Source organism: Leptinotarsa decemlineata, unplaced genomic scaffold (genome assembly GCF_025532065.1).
Source record: "Leptinotarsa decemlineata unplaced genomic scaffold, Ldec_3_MD MMD2_tig00026294_RagTag_RagTag, whole genome shotgun sequence".
Classification (NCBI taxonomy): domain Eukaryota; kingdom Metazoa; phylum Arthropoda; class Insecta; order Coleoptera; family Chrysomelidae; genus Leptinotarsa; species Leptinotarsa decemlineata.
In genome coordinates, this window is record NW_027412674.1 from 2,715,838 (window position 1) to 2,740,374 (window position 24,537).

General features: G+C 33.5%; 1 protein-coding gene across 9 annotated transcripts in view; it reads right to left on the minus strand.

Moving 5' to 3' along the window:
- The window catches only part of RhoGAP19D (Rho GTPase activating protein at 19D), a 521,267-nt gene that overhangs the window by 42,557 nt on the left and 454,173 nt on the right, over positions 1 to 24,537 (minus strand). For all 9 annotated transcript variants that reach the window (XM_074180175.1, XM_074180173.1, XM_074180178.1 and 6 more), the window contains 2 exons: positions 16,787 to 16,922; positions 16,356 to 16,439 (listed from right to left, as the gene is read on the minus strand). In XM_074180175.1, the coding sequence (XP_074036276.1) occupies positions 16,356 to 16,439; positions 16,787 to 16,922 (220 nt within the window). The remainder of the gene's footprint in view (positions 1 to 16,355; positions 16,440 to 16,786; positions 16,923 to 24,537) is intronic.

Sequence of the window (24,537 nt, forward strand, 5' to 3'; positions counted from 1 at the left end):
ATATTTTATTTTTGATACTCAGAGACAATAAATAATAACGAGTTCCACGAATTTCTATCCTTTGAATTATCTTGGACGAAAACATTCAACTTAGACAATTCGAGAGTGATAACAGTTAAACAGTAAATACACCATTATATTTATACCAACACATAACAATACAATTTTACGAAATTCTAGATTGTAATATGATTTTTCAATTTTTGTTGTTGTTGTTTCACAAGTTGTATTACTTTATATTTGAATTAATCATCTAATATATTTAATAGTCTTTTCTATTATATTAATTACAATCATACTGTTAATATAATCAAAGATGAAAAAAAAAAGGTATTTATTTGAATCCACTGTGTAAATATGTTCAAAATTCTAGAATTATATCATGAACACAAGTCAATTCATCAAATTGAGTGCTCTTCGATACAATGTGAACCTAAACAAACTTTTAGCAGGCTTCTTTTTTTGAAAATTGTTCGTATTGCATGCTTCAATTTTTTCTGAGTGATGACGTTCTGGTTGAAAAAATGGCTCCTATTTCTTTTAGTAAAAATGTTTAAAAACTCAGAATATAAAATGAATTGATAGATATAACCGTAACTATGTGGTAGAAGATTATAAAAAATGCGAAATGAAACTTTCTGTTTTTCATATTTTTCATATAATAGTGATGAAAGAAAAGTAGTAAAAAACATAGACAGTTTTATTTCTCATTTTTCATCAAAATGTTTAAAGTGAAAGGGGTATATTTTTAGGAGAGATTAATTATTGGGAAAGGTTTTGGCTTTATCCAATTTTTTTTGTATGAAACTGGAGAAGTAGAAAGCCAAAACCTTTCTTTCTCAAAATGTTTCTTCTGTATATATTCCGTTCACGGAAAGAAATACTTCTCCCCTTTGATACTCATTGGATATTTTCATATTTCCGCAATTGTCTGTTAGTATGTTCATTATTTATAAGCTTTATTGCATTGTATTATCTCGAAACAAGTGTGAAAAACACTTATCGAGTACTCATTTATTCACCTTTATCCTTTATCTTCTTACTTTATTGTTCTTTATTCTTCTTTCCTACGTGAATAAATATTATTATTATCATCCCATGTGCCCTATTGCTTTGTTTATTTTCTTAATGGCTTTTCAAGTTGATAACAGAAGTTTATACGATTGAAGAGAAATAATTTGTATAAATGCCTATGGTTGTAAAAATGTTCAAAAAATGTTCAGTGAAAAGGATTTTCAATTGCTGATTAATTATTGTTTAAGTGCATATATTGTTGGATACTGAAGTCAAACTGAAATTAACATATATACATTGTGTCGAGTTTCCATTAGAAGTGAGATTCACGAGTGTAGTTAACCATATAAAGGTTTTAGATATTGATGCATTGAATTTTATGAAATATTCTCCAATACAAAGACTTATATTGCTTTCCATAATCGGATCCCATCCCCACTTTTAGTGAAAAGTATTTTTTGTTATGAAGATTGTACTATGAAAATATATAAAACAAATTTCAAACACGCAATGTCGTTGACATAGTTGTTCTTCTCAAAAGATTTTAGCTGATTTGAGTTTTTCATATCTAGGCCTGAACGTTTACGGTCTCACTAATCCAGAACAAACCAAGTTGACGATGTAAACTCTTAAAAATTAAGTAAAAAAAAATAGGTTGAACGGTTTTATTGAAAAAAATAGATAATAATTATGTACATAATGTACTACGATATAATTCCATAATAGTAGGCACTGAATTCTCAGAAATATAATTGCATTAAAACGAAACTTTGTTGTCAAAGTTGTGATTCTATATATTTTATCAACTTGTTTCTTTATCTGTTTAGTATATTTTCCGTACGCCACTGCAAGAAACAGATTAAGACAAACACGTCAGTCACTTCTGAAAATTTAGTGCCTACTATTTTGGAATCATAGCATGAAAATTAACAAATAATTCGAAAGGTCCTAGGTAACTGTCATCACACCACTCTGCTCTGCAATTTACGGTATTGATCAGATAAAAAATAATGAAATCGTTGGGCTTTGCATATCCTGAGTAAATATGTAAATACTACAGCCAAATATTTTATTATTTTTCAGTGATCAATATCGTAGATGACTGAGGAGAGGTGTGCGATGACTGCTACCTAGGACGTTCCGAATTATTTTTGTTTTTAGTACATTATCTACATCATTATCTTTTTTTTTTTCAACAAAACCATTCAACATAAAAAAATTGTTAACTTATTTCATTTTCAAGTTTTTAGTTTCTAATTTTGTTACTCAATTCTTCTCATTCTGTTTAGTACATTTGGTGCCTCAGTATTACAAGGCGGCCATTTTGAATTTGTATCTTTTTCGAAGGGTTCTTCTATTTTAGTAGTCAAACCCTGTCATTTGATACCCTAATTAGGTAGTTGTGAAACAATATGTAATACGCCATTTTGTAGCTGTGGCCATTTTGGAATTACAATGATGAATAATTCATTAACTTGTATTGTCATCAAAACTAAACGTGTGTACCAAATATCAGATCAACAATCAGTCAACAGAAAAGGGTCAAACTTCAGTTATTAAACAAACAGGGCAAGATAAATAAAACCGTTCAATAACAGTCTGTATCAAAACTGTCATTACAAAAATTATTTTTTTCCATATTTTCGAAAGGGTTTATCACCTCAAGAAATGGAAATTTGTCTCGAATTCACTTCAGTCTAAAATTTCGTTTCCGCTTTTACTGACGATATTATAATAAAAACAATTTATTTTCCCAAGGAACAGACAATGTTCATAGCAGGAAGAAAAAAACTAACTATAACATAACTAAGTACGAACAGAGCATACAAAAAAAAAAGATAAATCAAAACTGAAACTTGAAAAAAATATAAATATACATACATATATATACATACATACATATATGTTTGAACATTATTATCAACATGAAAATAAATGTACTCATCAGATATATCTATACAAACAATAAATATTTTTTCAAAATATTCCGGAATTTTCGTTTATTAATTTTTTTAAAACAATCGGTAGCTCCAGGGCCGTCGCCATAGGGGGGATGGGGGGAGTCTCCCCCCCTGCAGTTGGGAAAAGTTGGGAAATTTCGGGCCGTGAAGATAGAAAAAATAATAGTAGAAAACAATAAGCACAATATTATTTAAGTGTTGTTTCCTTTCATTTGTATTGAATATTCCTATACATGGTGGATATGGTGGAAGAGCAAGGACCTTGGTCCAAAGTAGAATAATTCCCATTATTATTTTTATAATTACCAAAATTTATTTTTGTTTGCGCATAACCTAACGGGCATAAGCATTCAGCCAATCTTTGGATAGCTAAGTAAAAAAATTAATATATTATAGTAGTAACTAATCCCTCGGCTTTAATTTTTTCGCTGGTGGGGTTGGGAAAATTTGGATTCCCTCCCCCCCTGGTATCTTTTTTCGCTACGCCCTGGGTAGCTCATTGTAAAATTTGATATCATTATAATAAATTGAATTTTGCCCAATATTTTTTTAAAATTCATTAATTTCAGATTGCCTGAATATCTTGTCAAATGGTTGTGTTGGTCAACATTGATTTTGAAAGTCAAATTTGAATGTTTGAGCCTATTTTTGACCAAATGAATGAGGGTTTATAATTTGAATTCATGTAAGGATGACAAATTTATTCATTATAGCTTTCAAATCGCTACGTATTCACCTAGGCTCTCTCCTTATTTTTGAAAAAGGCTTCTCAAGGGGAAAGTCGGGAAAAAATTGTTTTCCAGTATCGACTCATTCAGTATTAGAAAAAAGATTGTAGTTAAATTGTTATTGGATAATAAAAAAACTACATTTTCAAAAAAACTTAATATCAAAATAGATAATTAAGCTAAGTTTTCACTGAAAATAAGAATGGTTGAATATATCAACTTTTTTACGTTATTTTTAGCACCCATACAATCATATATTTTGAAAAAGTACTCTCCTGACGAAATATAGAAAATATTAGTCCGCATAACATTTAAAAAACATAACTTTGATACGCTACGTTTCTACTATAGTCACCCTGATTATTACTGGAGTTTCTTCCCAACACCAAATCGTTATTTTTACACCTCGACACGTGTTTCGATCACCAAGTGATCATCTTCAAGAGGAAGATAAAACTCATTACTACACCAAAGGTTCCAAACAGTACATCACAAGTATAGTCACCCTGTACATTGGAAACTATTTTTCAAAAGTCACTGATATCCAAAACTCTTATAGGACATATTTTTTGATAATTTCATTTTTTTCCTGAAATTTCTATTGGAAGTCCAATGTAACATACACTATAATATTAATCAACACATGCAAAATTTAATATCCGTATTCTCAATTTCGAATTGGTGTCTTCATTTCATATATTTATAAGATAGATAACAAAACTCCCTATAACTGAAGAAAATACCTTCCAGCTGAATGGAGAAAATTCTTAAGAATTCCATGAAAAAATATTACAACTGTAATGCCAAATTGTTTTATCACATACCATTCAGGGGTTCCTCAAAACTTCGAAATAGATTTGCTCGCTCTACTCTGAGAGATCCCCAATTTTCGGTAAACTTCAAATAATACATCGGTACTTTTATTTCTTGTTTATTCACCTCTTCCAGACAATTTTTTCATCACAGTGCAATTAACGATGTCAATCATACAATTTTTGCACAACATCGTCCAATTACCCATTACTTGAAAGATATATTTACGTCCTTCGCCACGGACGTCCGACGAAAATGAATATTAAAAATTGAGGCCGAGGTGACAGAACGCCGATAAGTTTCGTAAATGTATCAGATGCCTTTAAACGATTTATAAAAAAGATTAAGAATCCACTAGTAACGTCAGGAAACCAAACAAATACCGATATAGCAACTTCCGCCCATATACAGATTGCGAAAGAAACGCGCTCATTGCCTACCAAACAATAAATAATAACCCGAAGACAGACTAGAGGCGTTAATAATAAAAGAATTGCGTCACGCGCAACCGACCATCTGATTATCTAAGGAAAAATATTAATTAATAATTGAACTCGGCGATTACTTCGTGAGGTACATACTTGAATTGAGCAGCAGTGATCGTGAGCGACATAATGGAAAGGAATCGAATGCCTATTGACTTTTAATGCAATTGTACTTCCATATATCGATTACTCATCCTGTTGGTCATCAATACGTTAGAAAATTGTGTAAACTTACAAACTGCATTCTGCATCTTGCTTCTCAAATTTTGATTAGATAATGACTCGTCATTAATTACAGGTTGTAGTTATTGATCAGGGAATTAAGAATATTAAATATTTACTGTATATTATGCGATTTGTGTTCAGCTCTAAACAATACTATCAAAAAAAATCACCAAAAGCACCGGAAGCCATCAAAAAATATAGAAGAAGAAAAGTCTGACTCAAAGCTGAAAGTAAAAATCTCATCATAGTACAGCACAGAAACATTCAGGCTGGAATAAACGCAGTCATCAGCTTTCACGAGATCAACTAATTCAAAACCGTGTAAAACAAGCCACTTTGAAAATTATTTAACAACGATAAAAATCAAAATGTCTTGCGAAAAATTCTATTTTTTTAAATTTAGTCGTTTATTTTCACAACCCGTTCAATAAATATGTATTTCTCTAGTTGAAGGAAATGTTTACTTTAAGGCAAAATATATTTTCAACATTTTATGTATTTGAAAACATAACACCCTTTGTCGACAAAATGTATTACATTTTAAACAATAAAAAATATCTGTCAATCATTTCAATTTTTCGATTTCGTGGTAAGAAAACTTCAGTCCTCCAATTTGGTGGGTCAATTTTTCATTAAAAGCACAATTTTTCTATTACACTGCAACTGTCATTTCACTGACAGGTTGTTGAATTACTGCCTCTCGAATTTCAATCATTTCATCTATACAATACAATATTTTTTCTAATCATTCCGCTTCAATAATTCAATCGCTTAAAAATTTGGGGCACATATATTTTTTCTGATTTGGTCATTGTGTGTCATTAATGTCAGTTGACTTGTTGATTGTTTACGCCGCCATTACCTCAACTAAATATTGAGACAACTCAAAAATGGACAACTAGAAAACATAGGTATAATCGAAGTAAACGATATTATGCGCATTTAAAGTTAGCAGCACTCTCGAAGGCCAAAAAACCAATACATAGAAATGAACCGTCTGCGAACTAGTCCACATGGACAGTAGAAATCAGGTAATGCGGAGATGGTTATCGTCGTCGTGTTCGGTTCAGGAACTGATCGCGATTTGAGTGTTGAAATTCGATATTGGTGCAGTTATAATTACTTGCTTGAATGAATTACGATAATAATAATCCCAAGAACTAAATGAACAAGAAGATCAAGAAATTACCGTTTACCAAATAGTAAAGAAGAGCATGCATGTAATCGATAAAATTTGTCTTTACTCTTAGTCTTGGTAAAAGTAAGTTAATCCAGACACAATCCAAAGACGTACACAAAAGGTAGAAATAAAGAGTGTCCTTTTCAAAAATCTTCTTGACGCCACCTTGACATGATCACTGATAATTATTACAGTTATCTTCATTTTTGACGGAGCTTCAAAAAAATAGTGTATTGTGAACTATCAGTTATTTCAGGATAGTTTAAAATTATTCACAAAAAGGAATCTCCAGAAAAAATATTATGTATTTTCCCTTACATCATTACTTGCAGCGGAAGCAATTAAAGCACCTTATCTCAATTTCCTATTCATGTCTCAGCTAATAAATCACTGACAAATTGATCCAGTAACATTATTGCAAAAAAAATCGACAATCTATGGTTCTTGGTTCTCGAATCAATTAACTTATTCCTAATTGGTGTTAGTTTCATTGAGAGTAGTAGATATGACTCTAATTATATTGTTAGCATATAAAGAGAAAAAATCAATTCTAATGAAATATATATCGAAATGATTTTTCCTTCTTTACATCATCTGTAATTCTCGGAAAAAATAATTCATGAGATTTAACCATCGGCACGGATTTTATCGGCAGAGATATACATGAACAAAAGGGAATGAACTGTAGTTATAATAATACTAATAATAATAATAATAAAACATCTTTATTCACCTAAAGTAAGAACATACAGAATATACAAAAAATATTGAGGTGAATGGACGGAGTCTCAGCAGAGCTGTTTTTAAACTCAACCTTCGAGAAAAAAAAATTGAAATGCATAAAAGAAAATTACAGTACATACATTTCAGTCACATTTCGAAACTAAATATACTGAATGAACCTAGGTTCGAAAAGAATTTTTGGTATTTTTCTTATCGTACTTCAACTGGAAATTCTCGATGAAGCTTGAAAGGGGATATCTTTACAATTCAGGACAACAGGTATAACAAGATCGCGAAGGCTATATAACAGTAAAAAACTATTGGAAATGGATAATTAAGAAAAATTCTAGAGCGATCTAAGACTAGTTATTATTATCTTTGTTGAATATAGTGATGGAAAACTACTTTTCAAAATGGTATTTTGTTTTTAAGTAGGGAGTTGCACATGAGTTGCACAAGTTGAAATATTTATCGAGCAATACTATGTTTCATTAGGAAAGAATTGTATGCCGAAAACAGAAAAAATAGAAAACAACGTATCTCGTTCTCCTATCAGTATTATAAGAGAAATCATGTGAAAATGCCTGAATGAGTTGAATAAATGAAACCACACTTAATAGCAGGGGAGCCCACGATGCAAAATGGGGATTTACTCGAGCGTCATAGAGATCTATTTGGTTGCAAAGCTTAGATGATAAGAAGAACAAAATGTTATATAATATATACCTTTTCATCGGTGGGGAAAGCTGCTATAGATTATTGAATATGTAAAAAAACTGTTGCATGAACATACTCGAGCGCGTCAGATATTGATACCATCAATATCCTACGTATTTTTAATAATGTTGGTATGTTAATCTGTTCATTTGCATAATGTGGGTGGTTGTACGTAAGGGTTAAAAATGAAAAAAAAATGTAATCGAGCGCGTCAGATTTTCTAAGGAGATGTTAAGTGCACCAAAAAAAAGCTCTCATTCAATAATCTGACGATTTCGATCTGACGCAAACTCGCGGCCATTATTATAATGTGCAAATAAAATCGTCATTTTGAAATACTCAAGCGCGTCAGATTGAGATATATATGGTTTATCTTAATGTTTTAGACGTGCTGTCTCCATAATATGTCGATTATCTAGAGGGATTCGCCTAATCTGACAAAAAAATATTTTAAAAATTTTTTTTCAACATTAAACTTAATTATTTGAAAAGCTCAGGAAATAGCATGCAAATGAATAAGTGTATGTTTTTTAAGTAGAATACTTGTATTTATAAAAAAATAATTTTAAAAAAATGCTCAAAAAAAATTACATTTTTTATAATCAATTGATTAATTAATGAAGAAAAGAGAAATGAAACTTTCTATGTTTTTTACCACTTTTATTTGTAACTAACGTTACTGCAGTTACTTATATACAATATATATACAAGATTGAAAATGTCCTTATAGGACGAAACTGCAGTAACGTTAGTTACAAATAAACGTGGTAAAAAAACATAGAAAGTTCCATTTCTCTTTTCTTCATTATGATTTCCTACCACGTACTAACGGCTACATCCATCAATTAATTGAATAATTAATCAGCATTCATCTTCATAACGAACGAGTCTCTGTGATCAGCTGTGATGGCGTCATAGCAACATAATTCAGGGTGGGGACGGAGTAAGAGAGTAATATATAGAGAAAAAGTGAAAAATTAATAGAAACGGCTTGCGAAAATCGTCAGATTATATATTTTTCGATATCCTTGAATTATTTTCTTCAAAATAAAAAAAATTAGCTACGCTCGAGAATGTCGAGATGAAGTTTTTTTTACAACTTTGCTGCCCTCCTCTTTCTTTACGTCACTCTCAAATTGTCAGATTACTGGAATATACACTTTTTAGCATGTAATTAACTCACCCTACCTTAATCTGACGCGCTCGAGAATTTCTGATGATAATTTTTTTTACTAATCTGATCCTTTATCCTTCACGGGCGGCCTTATATATGGGGCTTATATTTGGTGGAGGTACTTAACCGGATACAAGGTATTTCCCTGTATATTAATCTGCCGCGCTTTAGTAAATCCCGAAATCCCCGCTTGTACTCCCCTATTATAATAACAACAAGAAAAAACAAATAGTAGCACCGAATTGATCACTATAAACTATAATATATTGCAAAAATAATAATTATTGGAAGTGCTATTCATTTTGAGTCACATTAAACAAATCAATAATTTTTGACGAATGTCTGTATGGGTTCTTGGACTATAACATTTATTTTTGCTAATTTTTTTAGGCAAGTTTCTTTTCTGACACTTAACATAAACAAATACCTATAAATTTTCCTTGTCGAAATAGTTCGAAATGACTGTGTTGATAAATTGATAGATGTGTCGTTACTACGTCGTAAGAGATAATCATGAAAAATATAACTTTATACATAGAAAGTTTCATTTCTCATTTTTCGCGTAGAAATTGGTTTGTTACTTCAAGTTTAAACAAATAGTAACAATATTTTTTTATTAACCCAAAACTGCATCACGATAATGCAGCTGCTCACAAAACTGACGAAATTCAATACAATCTTTGAAACCCAATTTTCCGCCGCATCGTTCCCCCTTGTCTTACAGTAGACGCTACGCGTAATGGCCTTACTGTGTTGCGTCAAGGTGATCTTATCGTGATAACTTATAAACGATTCGTCCAAATTACTTAATGTGAAAGACAAAGATTATCTATATCAAATACTTAAAACGACAATTGTACCAATTTTTATAATAATTTGTCAGATATTCTAAAATGTGCATTGAAAAAAATGTATCCAATTTAATTGTATTTATGGCTCAGTATTTTGCATATAGTGGCTACCACATAAGAGTTAGATTACGCTTTCGCGGACTTTAATTTAAAAGTATTCAAGATAAACAATCTTACGGTACATTATCTAAGAATTCAGTACTTTCCACACCTATATAAGATTATCCACTATAATTTATTTATATTCTTTCAAATGTGAAATTTGAAAATCTACAGAAAAGCCGATAAAAAATCATTAAAATTATGATCCTATCAAACAGCTTTTATGGTTTTTATCTCTCAATAGTGTTATTCATAATTGTGATAATACTTTGCAAAAATTTCCATAATGGTCCGATAAAAAATCATTAAAATTATATTCTTATCGGAAAGTTTTTAATGTGTGTAACTCTCAATGATATTCATCATAATTTTGATAATACAGTGTGAAGATAGGCTGGAACAGTAACTATTTCGTCATTATTTGGAATATTATTTTGGAATATTATAATGTTCGTTTTTTCTCAACACAAAACACCCCAACAATAAATAATAAAATATAATTTATTTACTTGAAATTTTATATGGATTCAGATTTCACGATTTGAAATATTTTCATGATAATATTTGAAAACTGTTGAAAAATAACCAACTCATGATTAAGATATTAATAAATCCATTCTTGTATCAGATTATTGTTATAATTTTTTTGAAATATGTATTGAATAAAAAAGTTAATAAAGTATTGAAACCGATTCTAAGATAGTTTTCAAGTTGATTGTAATAAGCAGATACTTTAAATACGTCTTTCCGAAATAGAAATGCTATAAATTTCATGTGAACATCAACTCATCTTTGGACTATCCCACCATATTCGCATATCAAGAATTTTGTTTCAGCAGTAAAACCAACATATATGATTTTGTTTTGATTTTGCCAAAATAGGCGAAGCCATATTTTCTCTTACAATTTCCGGACAAAACAGGTGCCCCTAGGTGTAAATAATAGATTTTTGAAAAAATATATCATTTGGTGGAAGACGAAATTTGTGAAGCACAAAATCCTTAAAGATTTTCAAAATGCAACCATGTCTTGATGCTTTGCAGCCGATATGGTTTCTAGCTAGAAACAGTACTGTTATATTTTTCCGAAACGAATTATTGTTATCTTCATAAAAATTATCTTTAATATAGAAGTTGATAGTAAACATTTCCCGAACAAAACTTTTTTTCCAGCCGAAACTGATGTTCATCAAGACAATGAAGAAATTCAACTTTCATTTTATTTACATTCAGTTTCAAAAAAATTCTTCCCAAGTTTTCATTTTAATATGACAATATCAAATTAAAGAAAGATCATTTTTTATTCCTGTTGGAAGTAAACTGTATTTTTTACTTATTTTGTTTTAATGAAAACGTTTGAATGAATCCCATTCGAATCAAGTTATTTTTAAGAACTATCAGCGGCGACAAAGTCCGGATACAAAAAATAACATGCGTTTTCACACGAAAAATACACACATCGGAACAGTCTAGGGATATTTTTATAACATACTAAATATCATAAAAATAAATGCATGAGGTCGTTTAATTTCGATTAAATTGGTACACTCGACCACCCTGTAAATTTCTATGGGTTGAACAAAGCCTGCAAAAACGGTAACTAATCTTTTATCAAGTTTTTTACAAACTGTAGGTTTTCGGCTAAAATGAATAATCTGAAAGTGTCGAGTTTGTACATTCTATGCAGTTCTTGCTCAGCAATTAAACTGGAAATATTTTGCTTTAACATGGAACGCCATCACTTACCATTGGCTGAGATGAATAGAGCTGTAGGACTTCTTCAAGGTGGCATGCGACAAAATGATGTAGCTCTTCGTTTGGGGGTCTCCCAAAGTGTTATCAGTCGATTGTGGCGGCGTTTCCGTGAAACTGACAGTTCAGCCGAACAACATCCAGGGCGAGGACGCGCTACAACTGCAGTTCAAGACCGATTTTTGGTCTTAACCGCAAGAAGACAACCGACAATCACAGCACCTGAGTTGGTTAACGTGTTGCAGCAGACGCACCAGGTAACCATTGGTCGTGATACTGTCAGAAATCGACTGCATGAAGCAGATCTCCACAACAGAAGGCCACTTAGATGTCCACCTTTGTCGAGAGGCAATCGCGGTAGAAGATTAGAGTGGTGTCAAGAACATCAAAACTGGGATGCAAATGATTGGGCCACAGTTTTGTTTACAGACGAATCCAGATTTGGATTTCATCCAGATTCTCATCGAGTAAGACTGTGGAGACGACCTGGAAATAATGAACGTTTGAGACACGTCCAGGAAGTCCACACATACAGAGGTGGTACAGTAATGCTATGGGGCGGAATCATGATCGGCGGCAGAACCGATCTCGTTTTTCCAAATCGCTCCCTCACAGCTCGACAGTACCTCGACACCATTCTTCTACTTATCGTCCGTCCGTTTGCTGGTGCTGTTGGTGAAAACTTCCACCTAATGCACGATAATGCTCGTCCACATGTCGCGCGTCTAGTGACTGACTGGCTCACCAACGAAGGAGTTGATGTATTGCCATGGCCAGCACAATCACCGGACCTGAATCCCATCGAGCATGTGTGGGACATGCTTCAACGAAGAATTACTCCGCATATGGGGAAAATTCACACAACGTTTCAATTGAGAGAGCTTTTAATCGCTGAATGGGCAAATGTACCTCAACAACACATTGACAATCTCATTTTGTCGATGCACGATAGATGTAGAGCCGTAATAAACCAGCGTGGAGGCCATACTTTGTACTGATTCCAATTTTTTTTGTATTATGATTTTTTTTCGGGGTGCCAAAGAAGAGCCATATTTTTTTTTAGTTCTGCTTATATGCGCACTCAATATTTTTGATCATTTAATAAATTTTGTTGTAAGTTACATTCGTTTAATAATCACCCGTCAACTTTTTTTTCCCTAAAGCGATCTAAAAAAAAATTATTGCCATTTTTAAAAATATCCCTAGACTTTTTCGATGTGTGTATTTTTCCTGGCTAATAGGATAACAATTGATGGAGAAACCTGGCACCGGTGGTGTTGAAATAGTTAAAGAAATGCACTGTTTGGAACCTATGGTGTAGTAATGAATATTAATGTAGTTTTATCACAACATCAAACCTTTATTTTGATATCTTGACACGTGTTTCGATCACCAAGTGATCATCTTCAAGAGGAAGACTGAACTTCCTCTTGAAGAACTTCCGTTATTTTAACGCCTCGACACGTGTTTCGATCACCAAGTAATCATCTTCAAGAGGAAGATTGAACTCCCTCTTGTAGATGATCACTTGGTGATCGAAAAACGTGTCGAGGTATTGAAATAACGGTTTGATGTTGGGAAAAAATTTCAGTAATATTCAAAGAAATGTATGGTAAAATGTCCGCTGGCCAAAATTATAATTTTTTCAATAATTCATTATTCATTTCTGGAGTGGAGACATCCCTTTTGCAACAAAGCTGAGTTGTTGAGAATGGCTCATGCCATGCAATTTTTTCGCATGAAGCGTGTGGCACCGCATGAGCATGGCACAAGAATTGTTGTATGACGTCAACGGCGATCCAGATTTGCTTAAAAGGGCCGTAACTGGTGATGAATTATGGGTATATGGTTACGACATCGAAATCAAAGTCCAATCGTCCCAATGGAAGAGCCTAGGAGAAACAAGACAAAAAAAGGACGCCAAATTTTATCAAATGTTGCTCAGTATTTTCTACGATTACCGACGCGTAGTGCATCAGCAGTTCTTGTCACATGGTCTTATGATCAATAAGGAGTATTAACTTGAAGTTACACGCCGCCATTGAGAAGCAATACAAAGAAAACGTCCGGTGTTGTGGAAGAACAACTCATGGATTTTTTCATCACGATAATGCAGCTGCTCACTAGTCACTGCTTGTACGTGATTTTTTTGCCAAAAACAACACCGTGATAGTGCATCAGCCACCGTATTCACCAAATTTGCCCCCCTGCGACTTTTCCTGTTCCAAATTATTGAAAAGACCCATGAAAGGACGGCGTTATGCGACGATTGAGGAGATAAAAACCGAATCAATGAGAGAGCTCAAGGTCATACCTATCAAAAACTTCATATTAGAACTGTTTCGAGGATTGGAAAACTGGCACACTGTATTATATCTTAGGGGGGGCTACTTTGAAAGGAACAACATAGAAATTGATGAATAATCAAATAATTTTTGGGAAAATTGAAAAATTCATATCATTTTTTGAATAGAGAGCGTATACCAAATTGTCAGCGACCCAAATGATTTCAGAAATAAAAAATAAAAATCCCTGCGTGATAAAATATAATGCTCCTTTTTTTCGACTGAAATAGAAAATAGTTAATTTGATGTTGTCTGCAATTCCTCTTTCCTTATCAAGCGAGGGGAAATAGAACTACAGTAGATAGATTGTCCAATTTGAAAGTTCTCCTTGTTGTCGGGAAACTGAACTTATTACTATTATAATCACTACTTATCACAAATTAGTAAGAATATGATTTAGGATACCTCGACGGATTGGGTAAATATTTGTGGAGTTTACAACCAGTTATCAAAGCAAAAGTTGGAACACTTTTATTCCCTTCTTGTTGAACATCAGTTAAATCATGATCAATAAAAACTCTATTTGTTGTAAATTTATTCGTTCAACGAACTGACTAATTAATACCGGACTGAAATATTCAAGTGGACATTTTTGAAATAACGGCCAATCTGTGTCACACACAATGCTGTCAATTTATCTCAATGAAATTTAATATACGAGGGGGGTCTGCAAAGTTTCCGACCTAACAAAGATACAAGACGTATTAAGAGATTTTTTTTATTTTTCAACATAGTCTCTTTTTAACTCTACACACTTCTTCCAGCGATGCTATCATCTCTCTAACCCTCCCAAATGGTACTCGGCATTTTTCTCTGCAAGATAATTGTTCACGAAGGTGATGCCTCTTCATTTGACGAAAATCTCTGTCTACCGAGTGCAATTTTTAGATGAGAGAACAAAAAAAGACGATTGAGGCTAGATATGGTGAGTGAGGCGGACATGACAACCGCTGTGGCCATTTTTCCGCAAGTTCTGTATTTAGCTTGTCAAGTAATAATGCGTAGTATGCTCCTGCAATCGATTGAACAACTCCATGACTATTCCAAAATTTAGTCGCCATCTTAACCAGCCAACAAAACAGTTTTTGCTTTTTTGATGTCGGTTTCTCCTTTGCAGTCCATTGTAATTAATCGGCGCTAAAACTCGGATTTATTGCGCCTAAACTGCGTTAACAGATCGTTGGAAACGTTCATTCGAACACGTTTTTGGTCTAACGTGAGCAAACGCGGCACCCATCGCGCGGACAGCTTTCTCATGCCTAAATGTTGATTGATTATGTGGCAAACACGTTTTTTTGACATTTTTATAACCTCTGCTATCTTCTTCACTTCAATTCGACGTTCGTCTAGCACCATTTGGTGAACTTCGGCGATGTTTTCGTGGATAGTATCAGTTTTTGGACGTCCCGAGCGTTCATCGTCTCCCAAGCTCTGACGGCCAGATTTAAATTCGGCTGCCCAAAATTTCACTGTGGTAAATGATGGTGCAGTGTCCTCATATACAAAATCCAACTCATATTTGATTTGCGTGGGTGTATTGCCTTTCAAAAATATATTTCATGACAGCTCGATACTCGATTTTGACCATTTTCATAAACACACTCACATCAGCACACTCAAACGGCTGTTACATAACAATTGCTCGTCCAAAATGACTGAAACTTTGATGAGTAACTGTCAACATATGAACAACGAAATTCACTAGCTTTTATTTACGAGTACCGCTATCTTTTTCAGACACCCTCGTATAAAACAGAATCGTGTTAGTTACACCATGTATGACTCAAGAACAGCTGGACCGATTTTCATTATTTTTGATTTGTTTCCGTTCGTAAAACATTTGAAATAAGGAGAAAAATTAAGATTAAACAATTTGACGATATTCGGTTTCGATTTCGTTCTTCACAAATACAGTACAAAAAAATTTAATAGTTCAGCTAATAATTGAATAGAACCGGCCGATACTTGATGAAAATTCATATTTAAAAAACTAATCAATAGAGTTTATTCTATGATTTTCACTATAAGGATTTTACAAAAACCGCGACACGTGTTTCGCTATACAATAGTTTCTTTAAACAGTTGGGTGTTTTAGAATTAAAAATGGTCTGTTCAGAACCCGGAAAGTTTGAAAGAATTTGTGAATTGACTTCGTTTGACAACTGGATTATTGTACCGAACTGATTATCAAAAATACCTTGCTCTGTTCTTTCCTTGTATTTGGAAACTCGAAACATCGTTGACTATATGAATCATTATCAAACAGTGAAGGAAACAAACACTCACCTGGTGATGCCTGTCTCTATATACGAACAATTTGGGCCCTTTCAGTATTACGAACACCTGTTTCCATGAACGATCAGCAGCACGCTGGAAATAAAAAAAAATAATTAACCACTGAACATGTGAATAGGGGAGAAATATGAGAAATAGAGTTGCTTCCAACACCCACCACTCGCTATTTAGGCAAAATTGACCTTTTCGTTTTGGAATGATATTAATTTTATTTGTTAAATATTAACGGAAATATGATATTGCGACTGAGGTTAGAAACACAATCCAACCGAAATTCAATGATCACGAAACTAGCCTTCAAAATGTATACCTACTTGATTCTTCAACAGTTCATTCATGATCGTTATTTTTTGCAAACTATCACTTCTATACCCATTCATTTATTCCACCCACTCACAAGTACACACTGAGAAGTCTCTTACCTTGCCGTCAATTTCCAAAATTTTACAATGTAGTATTCCTTCCCTAACAATGCCGTAGTTATCCTTATCGAGAGGGACGGGACTTCCTGACGCCTTCTCCCTGTCCAAAGAGGCACTACTGCTGCTGGCGCTACCACTGAAATTAATTGGAATATGAACAACTTTATCCCGAAATTCCGGATTGTAACTACTCGATCCAGTTGAGATTATGTTAGCGATATGCGTCTAAGTAATTAGCTGAGCTAAGGATGTTATAATACATTGTTTGTGTTCTGATAAGATTAGTATTGTTAGTATTTTACAGTAACAGTTGGCGACTGAACTTGGACTTGCTACGTGAGTGAACCTGCATGCGATATAATAAGGTAGGTTAGGTCAGATTTTATAGGGTTTATCAAACAAGAAGCTCATTTTTTGTAGAGAATTTTGTAAACTACATGTGATTTATCAAATAATGGATCTTTCGATATTCATATATACAGGGTGTTTATTAAACAAGCGGCAAAAAATTAAGGGACTATTATAAGGAAAATTTTCCTTTGATGATTTTTGATACGGAATTTTGACAATAACAATTTTGATAATTTCAAAATTATTAACGTAGCCGAAATAAAAGTATAGAGTACGACACTGGACCTACCAAGCAATAAAAAATTTTACAAATCCGTTGGTACCATCAACAACATTCCGATTACTATAAACGGCAGCAGACATTCAATTTGGATATTATGTCTCGAAAGTGATCATTTTTATGCGTCGAATAAGTTGAAACTGATTGACTTTCTCTATTTGGCTTGCATTTTCTGTGTTTAATATTTGAAGTCTTGTTAGTGAATTCCTCTATGATGAATGGTCATAGTAACGCAGTGATGGCTGACATGCATTTCATTTATGGCCTTTTGCTGATGGCAATTCATTGGACGCTAGGCAGTTGTACTGTGAAGCCTAATAGAAAAACCTTCCAAAGTATACATCAACGACTTCGTGAAACAGGGGCATTGAAGCAAAATGGAGGACCAGGAATGCAAATGACAGTAAGAACGGTAGAAGTAGAAGAGAATGTGCTGGCCATGATAGAAGAAGATCCAGGTACCCCTATTCGAAAACTTGCAAATACTTTAAACCGCAACTTTTTAGTAAACCCTACCTCAGTTTCTGGAGGATATACCATTGGCTACAAGAAATGCAATGTGGTTTATGCACGATGATGCAACAGCGCATTTCAGCATATCGGCTCGAGAGTTTTTAACAATTACATACGGAAATCGCTGGATTGGTCGAGGTGGACCTCACTTATGGCCTGCTTGATCACCGGACTTGAACCCCCTGGATTATTTCCTATGGAGCCACCTTAAGTCATTAGTTTATAATACTCCACTGGAAGATGTCGAAGATTTGAGAAATTGGATAATTGCTGGGTGTAACACAATCAGAAACGATCCTGGTGTTTTTGAAAGAGTTCGAGAGTCGATGAGGAGAAGATTGGATTATCTACTAAATTGTGTTCGATAAGTTATAAACATATTGCAATTATTTCTAAATCCGCATTCAGATTATGTAATAAATTGTAAAACAACGTGTTTTGAAACATTATTGAAGAACAAGTTGCAAATTAATATAAAAAAAGTTTATGTGCTTCATAAGTCATTTTGTTCCTGTCCTGAGTTGGTAAAGATCAAAGAAAATTTTCAACACGTTTCAAAACTCAAAAAACTTGTTGAAATGTAATTTTTCGGAATTGAAACTTATGGCGAAACATTAGCTTCCGAGTTGTCGTGTTTTACGGTAGTCTGTGCACCAGGAAGGTATTCAGTATGACCAACACCATCAATTCTGTTAAATTCGTTTAGCGTGGTAAAGTAATATGTACTGTATAGTAAAAATCTCACAAGTGTATGTTAAAAACGTTACCACGGATTTTCTTTATGTACTTGTGATGCACTGTTTGAAACCTTTGGTGTAGTAATAAATATTACTGAAGTATTTCGATCACCAAGGAAGATCAGTTTGATCACTATGAAGGTCATGCAAAATATCAGTTCTTCTATATTTTTTTGATCCGCAAGGATGCAAAACATTCCAATATAACAAAATTACATATGTCACAGTCGTTTGTAATACTATGTTCTCACTTGGACAAGACATCCTGAAGCTGGGGTTTTATCAACAAATATGTCTCCATTGTTAAGTCGCTCAATGTTCTCGAATGATAATTTTTCTATAAGTTTGAAATCCATGATTCAATAAACTTATTTTAAAACAAAAGTGTATGAAACTTGTTGTATAGTCTAAATGAGGCATGAGACACTGCTTTGGCAACTTCGATAAAATGTGCTCAAATATTGGCACTGTTATTTAATTACACTTTGATAAATATGCCTGATGTATGTCAACTGGTTATGAGAAACTTTTTTTTAAAATTCAGTACGAAAAAATATCAATCAAGTTATTTCAAGGAGTACTTTCGCATCTATATTGTCAAAAAAAGTTATTTCACAACTTGGTAACTTTATTTTCATTTTGAGGCTTTGAATGCATATTTTTGGTGGTAATAATCTGTATGAAGTTATGTATTATCTGTGAGATGTTTTTTTAACAATACACGTACTTCTGAAATGAGATAACCATAATACGTGTGTGAGTGTGTCACAAAGTTAATTAAAAAAGTATAATGAGATAAACGATGTTTATTCCTTACCATGACTTTGGTCACGTATATTCCAACTGCTCATCTTGAACCGTTTCGAATCGTACACCCCATATTTAACTACGCAACCTAACACTAGCCCGAAGTTCTGCACATATCTGTCAATTCACGTGGAAATTGAAGTATCAATATTTTCCTTATGCATTCATATAACCACTAACGAATCCGCTAGCCGACGTAAACCGCGTTGAAAGTGGTCAAAGTGAATCTATTTTTACTCTTACACCAACTTCATCCTATTTCCGCCAAGATTCAAAAAAACGTTCCAAGGAATTTTACCGTGAACGTTACGTTTACGCTCTGGCCTAACTCTTACACGGTACTCTGGTACTATAGAAGCAAGAACCTTCTGAATTAGTAGGCACCTTGAAATTGTGAAATACAAGTATCGGATGTCCTTCAACCACACTGATAAGCGAAATCTTAATCATCAAGAAAACAACCCAACTTTTTCTCAAAAGACACCCCAATAAGCTATTTGCATATTTCGCTATTTTCGTTCAAATGACAAAACACTCTATTTTTGTCATTATAACGGCATCTTCACTTGTACTTTTCAAACACATTTATACTTTTTAATATTCTGAAAAACAATTGGATTTCATGACACATTGAAACTTTTTCTGATTGGTTGACGTCACAATTCTGCATATTATCATCAACCATTATATCTCAGAGTAAAATTACGCACAAAAAATATCTCATTGCTGCTCAATCAGAAAGTCATTGATTTCATAGATTTTATACTTCTGAAAATTTTCATTAATAACATTAAACATGTTTTCTCTCTCTCTTCACTCTTTCTCCCTCCTCTTTTTTTTCTTTGTTTTTCTCTAGTTTAGTTTTCTTTTCCTCGAGGCTAGAACTAAGATCTTCCGGTACATGTTGTTTCTAGCCTCATTTGTAGTTTTTTTTTATTGTTTTTATAGATTGAATAATTATTGTTTTTATATGAAATAAGGAACTACAAATAAATATTATTATTATTTTATACCATGTTCAATAACTCAAAACTAAAACCTACTGAAAACCAAACATGACTAAACTTCCCCGTACAATTGTATAAATAGATCATACATTAGTTTATACATACGTGATATGCCTATAATGTTCAATTTGAATAATATGAATTCGTATTTGAGAAAAAACGGTTTTAGACTTTCTACTTCTCCACCTTTAAAAAAAATGGAAACCTTTCAAAACTAATTTCTCCTAAAAAATATATTCTCTTTCAATTACAACCTATAATTAAAAGTTGTAGTTTTTCACATATTTCTGATAGTATGAAAAAGGAGTAAATGAAACATCATGACGAAATACAATTATATTTTCTTTGTGAGATTTCGACCCCAGCCCAGCTTCTAATATGCTCAAACTCATTATATTTCCCCAGATCAATAACACTTGAAAGGTAGAAAATGAAAGAAACCCTGGATACACACTTTCCGAAGTTAAAGAACACGAGAATATAAAATGCAACGAAGGGCTTTAGTAATATGAATATTTCAAAATCGATTATTTATAAGATCTTGGTGGAATAATCCTTTCCCGACTTTCAAACCTCAATGATCATACCAGCTTGCCTCAAAACGGTAGAAATCTTAGTCGAGCACATGCAAAATGCTCTCATTCTTGATTCGCTTCATTTTCTTAAAGCACATCATTCTTCGACTCAAAGATCACTTACCCCAAGGTTGCGAAGATCGCTAAGTATTTAATGGGCACACCCTCCGAATGGGTCCGAATGGAGCTTCGAATTCAGAACCTAACCAACAACTCCTTTTTAGATTGAATAATAATAATAATGGCAATAATAATTTGAAACTATAAATTTTTTAATCCTCAGGCTGATAAGCGTGATGTGGTCCTCCTCGACCAACGCAGAGTACGGCAATATTCGTCGTTGAGTTCTGAGTTCCGGATGAAACAAATATCTTCCAAAATGGTGGTCTGGTGGGATTCTCAAATCTCAAGATCAAACCGACTTGCCGAACTACGGCAAAAATTCTGGCCAGACAAATGAAGACTGCTGCAATTCTCGACTCAATGAGTTCTCTCTGAGCACACGATTCTAAGACCCACTTATTATTGTCAGTTAGGCATAACCTTTTCGGTAAAAAAATAATAGATTTTTATTGCAAAGTAAAGAAAAGGGAAAAGATTAGTTTGTTGTATCAAAAGATACAACCTCTCTTTTTTATGTCAGGCCATTTGATTAAAAATTGTTTCACAATAACCTGTCTTAACTGGCATGTGGCTCACTTGTTTTCAAAAGCTTCAGTTGGAACTTTGTAGTATGGTTTTTGATTATTTTCTACAAACCAATTATGAAAACATTGACGACAGAGGTTTACAGCATTAAAACGCTTTTTCCCAACAGCGATACAAACTGACAGCTATGAAATCAACAACTAGCTGTCATTATTCTCCAATCATAGGTGACTCTCGAGGCCTAGTTATACATTATCTCACAATTTCATTTACTGTCACTATACTAATCAAATTGAACCAATGGAATGAAATATTCCAATATAACCAATATAATTGTGATTGCATATTAAAATTTTGTATGAATGCTTCCACAGAAATTCACAGATCTAATTTGATATTATGATTATGACAGTAACTAGATCCTAAGTGAATTGAGACAACTCAAATGAATATGTGAATCAAAACTCACAAATCTGTTTTTCCGTTAACCAGCTATCACCCCCCTAAGAACGAAAACTCTCAAAAGTCGAAACTTGTGCGAGCTAAGGACTAACGAGGTATTACCTTCTAACGTGTGATTCTTAACACGGGTTGGACGACAGCAAGTGAAAACTGATCATCCGGCCTCGCGGCTTGAACCACCGGTTCACACAGCGGTCGATTGAGTGAGTGGGGCAAAGCACCCACGTCAACCCGAACGGCTATCATTCTACAATGAACAGATTCGAACGACCAAAATCAATTGGCACACTTTACTGATTCACATAACCTCACGAAATTAAGAAAACAATCCTTCAATTCGAATTCCTCCTGAAATACCATCTATTTAATATGATATCAGAAAATCTCAAGATCATAATCCAAACTAACAAGTAAATAAGACATTTTAATAAGAATGGAAACGTTATTCTGATTTTCAATGAAATTGAAAAGAATACGCGACGTATAGGTCAAGTAGGTCGACTCGTCCTACGGACTACAGAATCGATAACATTTTGAGGTCTTGTAGTATTACTATTGATGAATAATCAATCAAGTACCGTGGGCTCCCTCTAATTCACTGATTGCGGGCACTCATGGCATTCAGCTTATTGCGTCAAAACATTCAAGTTTTCGCTATGAACCTGAAATCAAGATACCTAGATGCTGCGACTGATTTCGAAAAGACAGGAATACTCACGAAAATTGATTGAATTGTCCGTGAACGTAGGCGCCGTCTCCGGGGAACCATTAGAAGTAGTTTTAACAATCAACAGGGTTGTTGGTAATCTCGTTTCAAGATTACGTGAAATTCTATCCTTCTAGGAATTTGGTTGAATTAACAAAGACAGAGATGATGGGTTTGATGACATCATGCATAGCAAACAGCAAAACGAAAATGGGGTAATAGATTAATAATGTTGCAGTTGACATAGGTACTTCTCATAACTGTATATAGCGACAGACTTGGCTAAACAACTCGTATACAAATAATGAATTATAATAATGTATTCCAATACAATTATTCATTTCATTTGTTTCTAGTGACTATTCTATTTTATGAATACATTTAACAAAATAGTTGTTACGGATTTACAATAAGAAAACACTTTTTTTATCGAGCTTTTTTCGGTATTTTCACCTTCCACAATATTTTTCTCCGAAACGGGTAGCTGAGGAGCTACGGGTAGCTAAGGAGCTGTTCGAAATACAGTCCTATCCAGACATGAGAATATAGGTACGCTGATTAAGAAAAAAGGATTGAAACTTTTCATGTTTTTTACCACTTTTTTTTATAACTAATGTTATTGCAGTTTCGTCCTATAAGGACATTTTCAAACTTATACATTGAACTAACAAAAACTGATTACATTAACACTTATATAACACCACTGTAGGTAATAATAGAGGTACTTGGCTTGATTGATTACCTGAATTTTGTTTACAAGTGACAATGTGAATATGCTAATTTGAAACTGAATCGATTTAATCATTTTAAAGGTTGCACCCGCAATGTTTATGCTTGTGAATTTCAAATAATCGAGTTTGCAACCCTTCCTTGCATAGTGCAAAACTTCCGTATCGTTTAGATTCAGAAACTTATGGTTGCATGCCAAGGAATGGTTTGAAAACGTCGAATCATTTTTACTTAGTCTGAAGGACCTTTCATGTTCAACATATACCGTTTTTGGAAATTCCGACCACATTGGAAGAGTTGCAAACTCAATTATTTGAAATCCTTGGAAATTCACTAGCATAAACATTGCTGGTGCAACCTGTTAAATGATCAAATCGATTTAGTTTACTCACCGGTTTTCAAATTAGCATATCCACATTGTCACTAGTAAACAAAATTCAGGTACTCGATCAAGCTAAGTACCTCAATTACTACCAACAGTGGTGTTATATAAGAGCTAATGTAATCAATCATTGTTAGTTTAATGTATAAGTTTGAAAATTTCCTTATAGGACAACTACTTCTCTGGCTAATACCACGAAGGGCGTTGGATTATATCCGACAAGTGTCAGTGCAGGATAATTCACTGAAGCTATTCCTGCATATGCTGTTGGCGATACAGCAGCCGCAATAGATTTTCAATTATTGAAACAGACTTGCAGATCGGTTTCGCGCTGTTTGGTCACTCGTCAGTGCAAGGTGGTGTCTATCATCAACATGAAGTCGATGATTTCCGATAATTGAAAATCAAATTCCTTCAGAGTATCATTCCTCGAACTAGGCTGAAGCGAACAACAAACAACAAGTTCGTCATCGCCCCATCTGCCTGTGAACGAGGTAACCACCCGCATATCAGAAATTTGCCCAATTCCTGGTATAAGGAAAGAAAACTTTTCA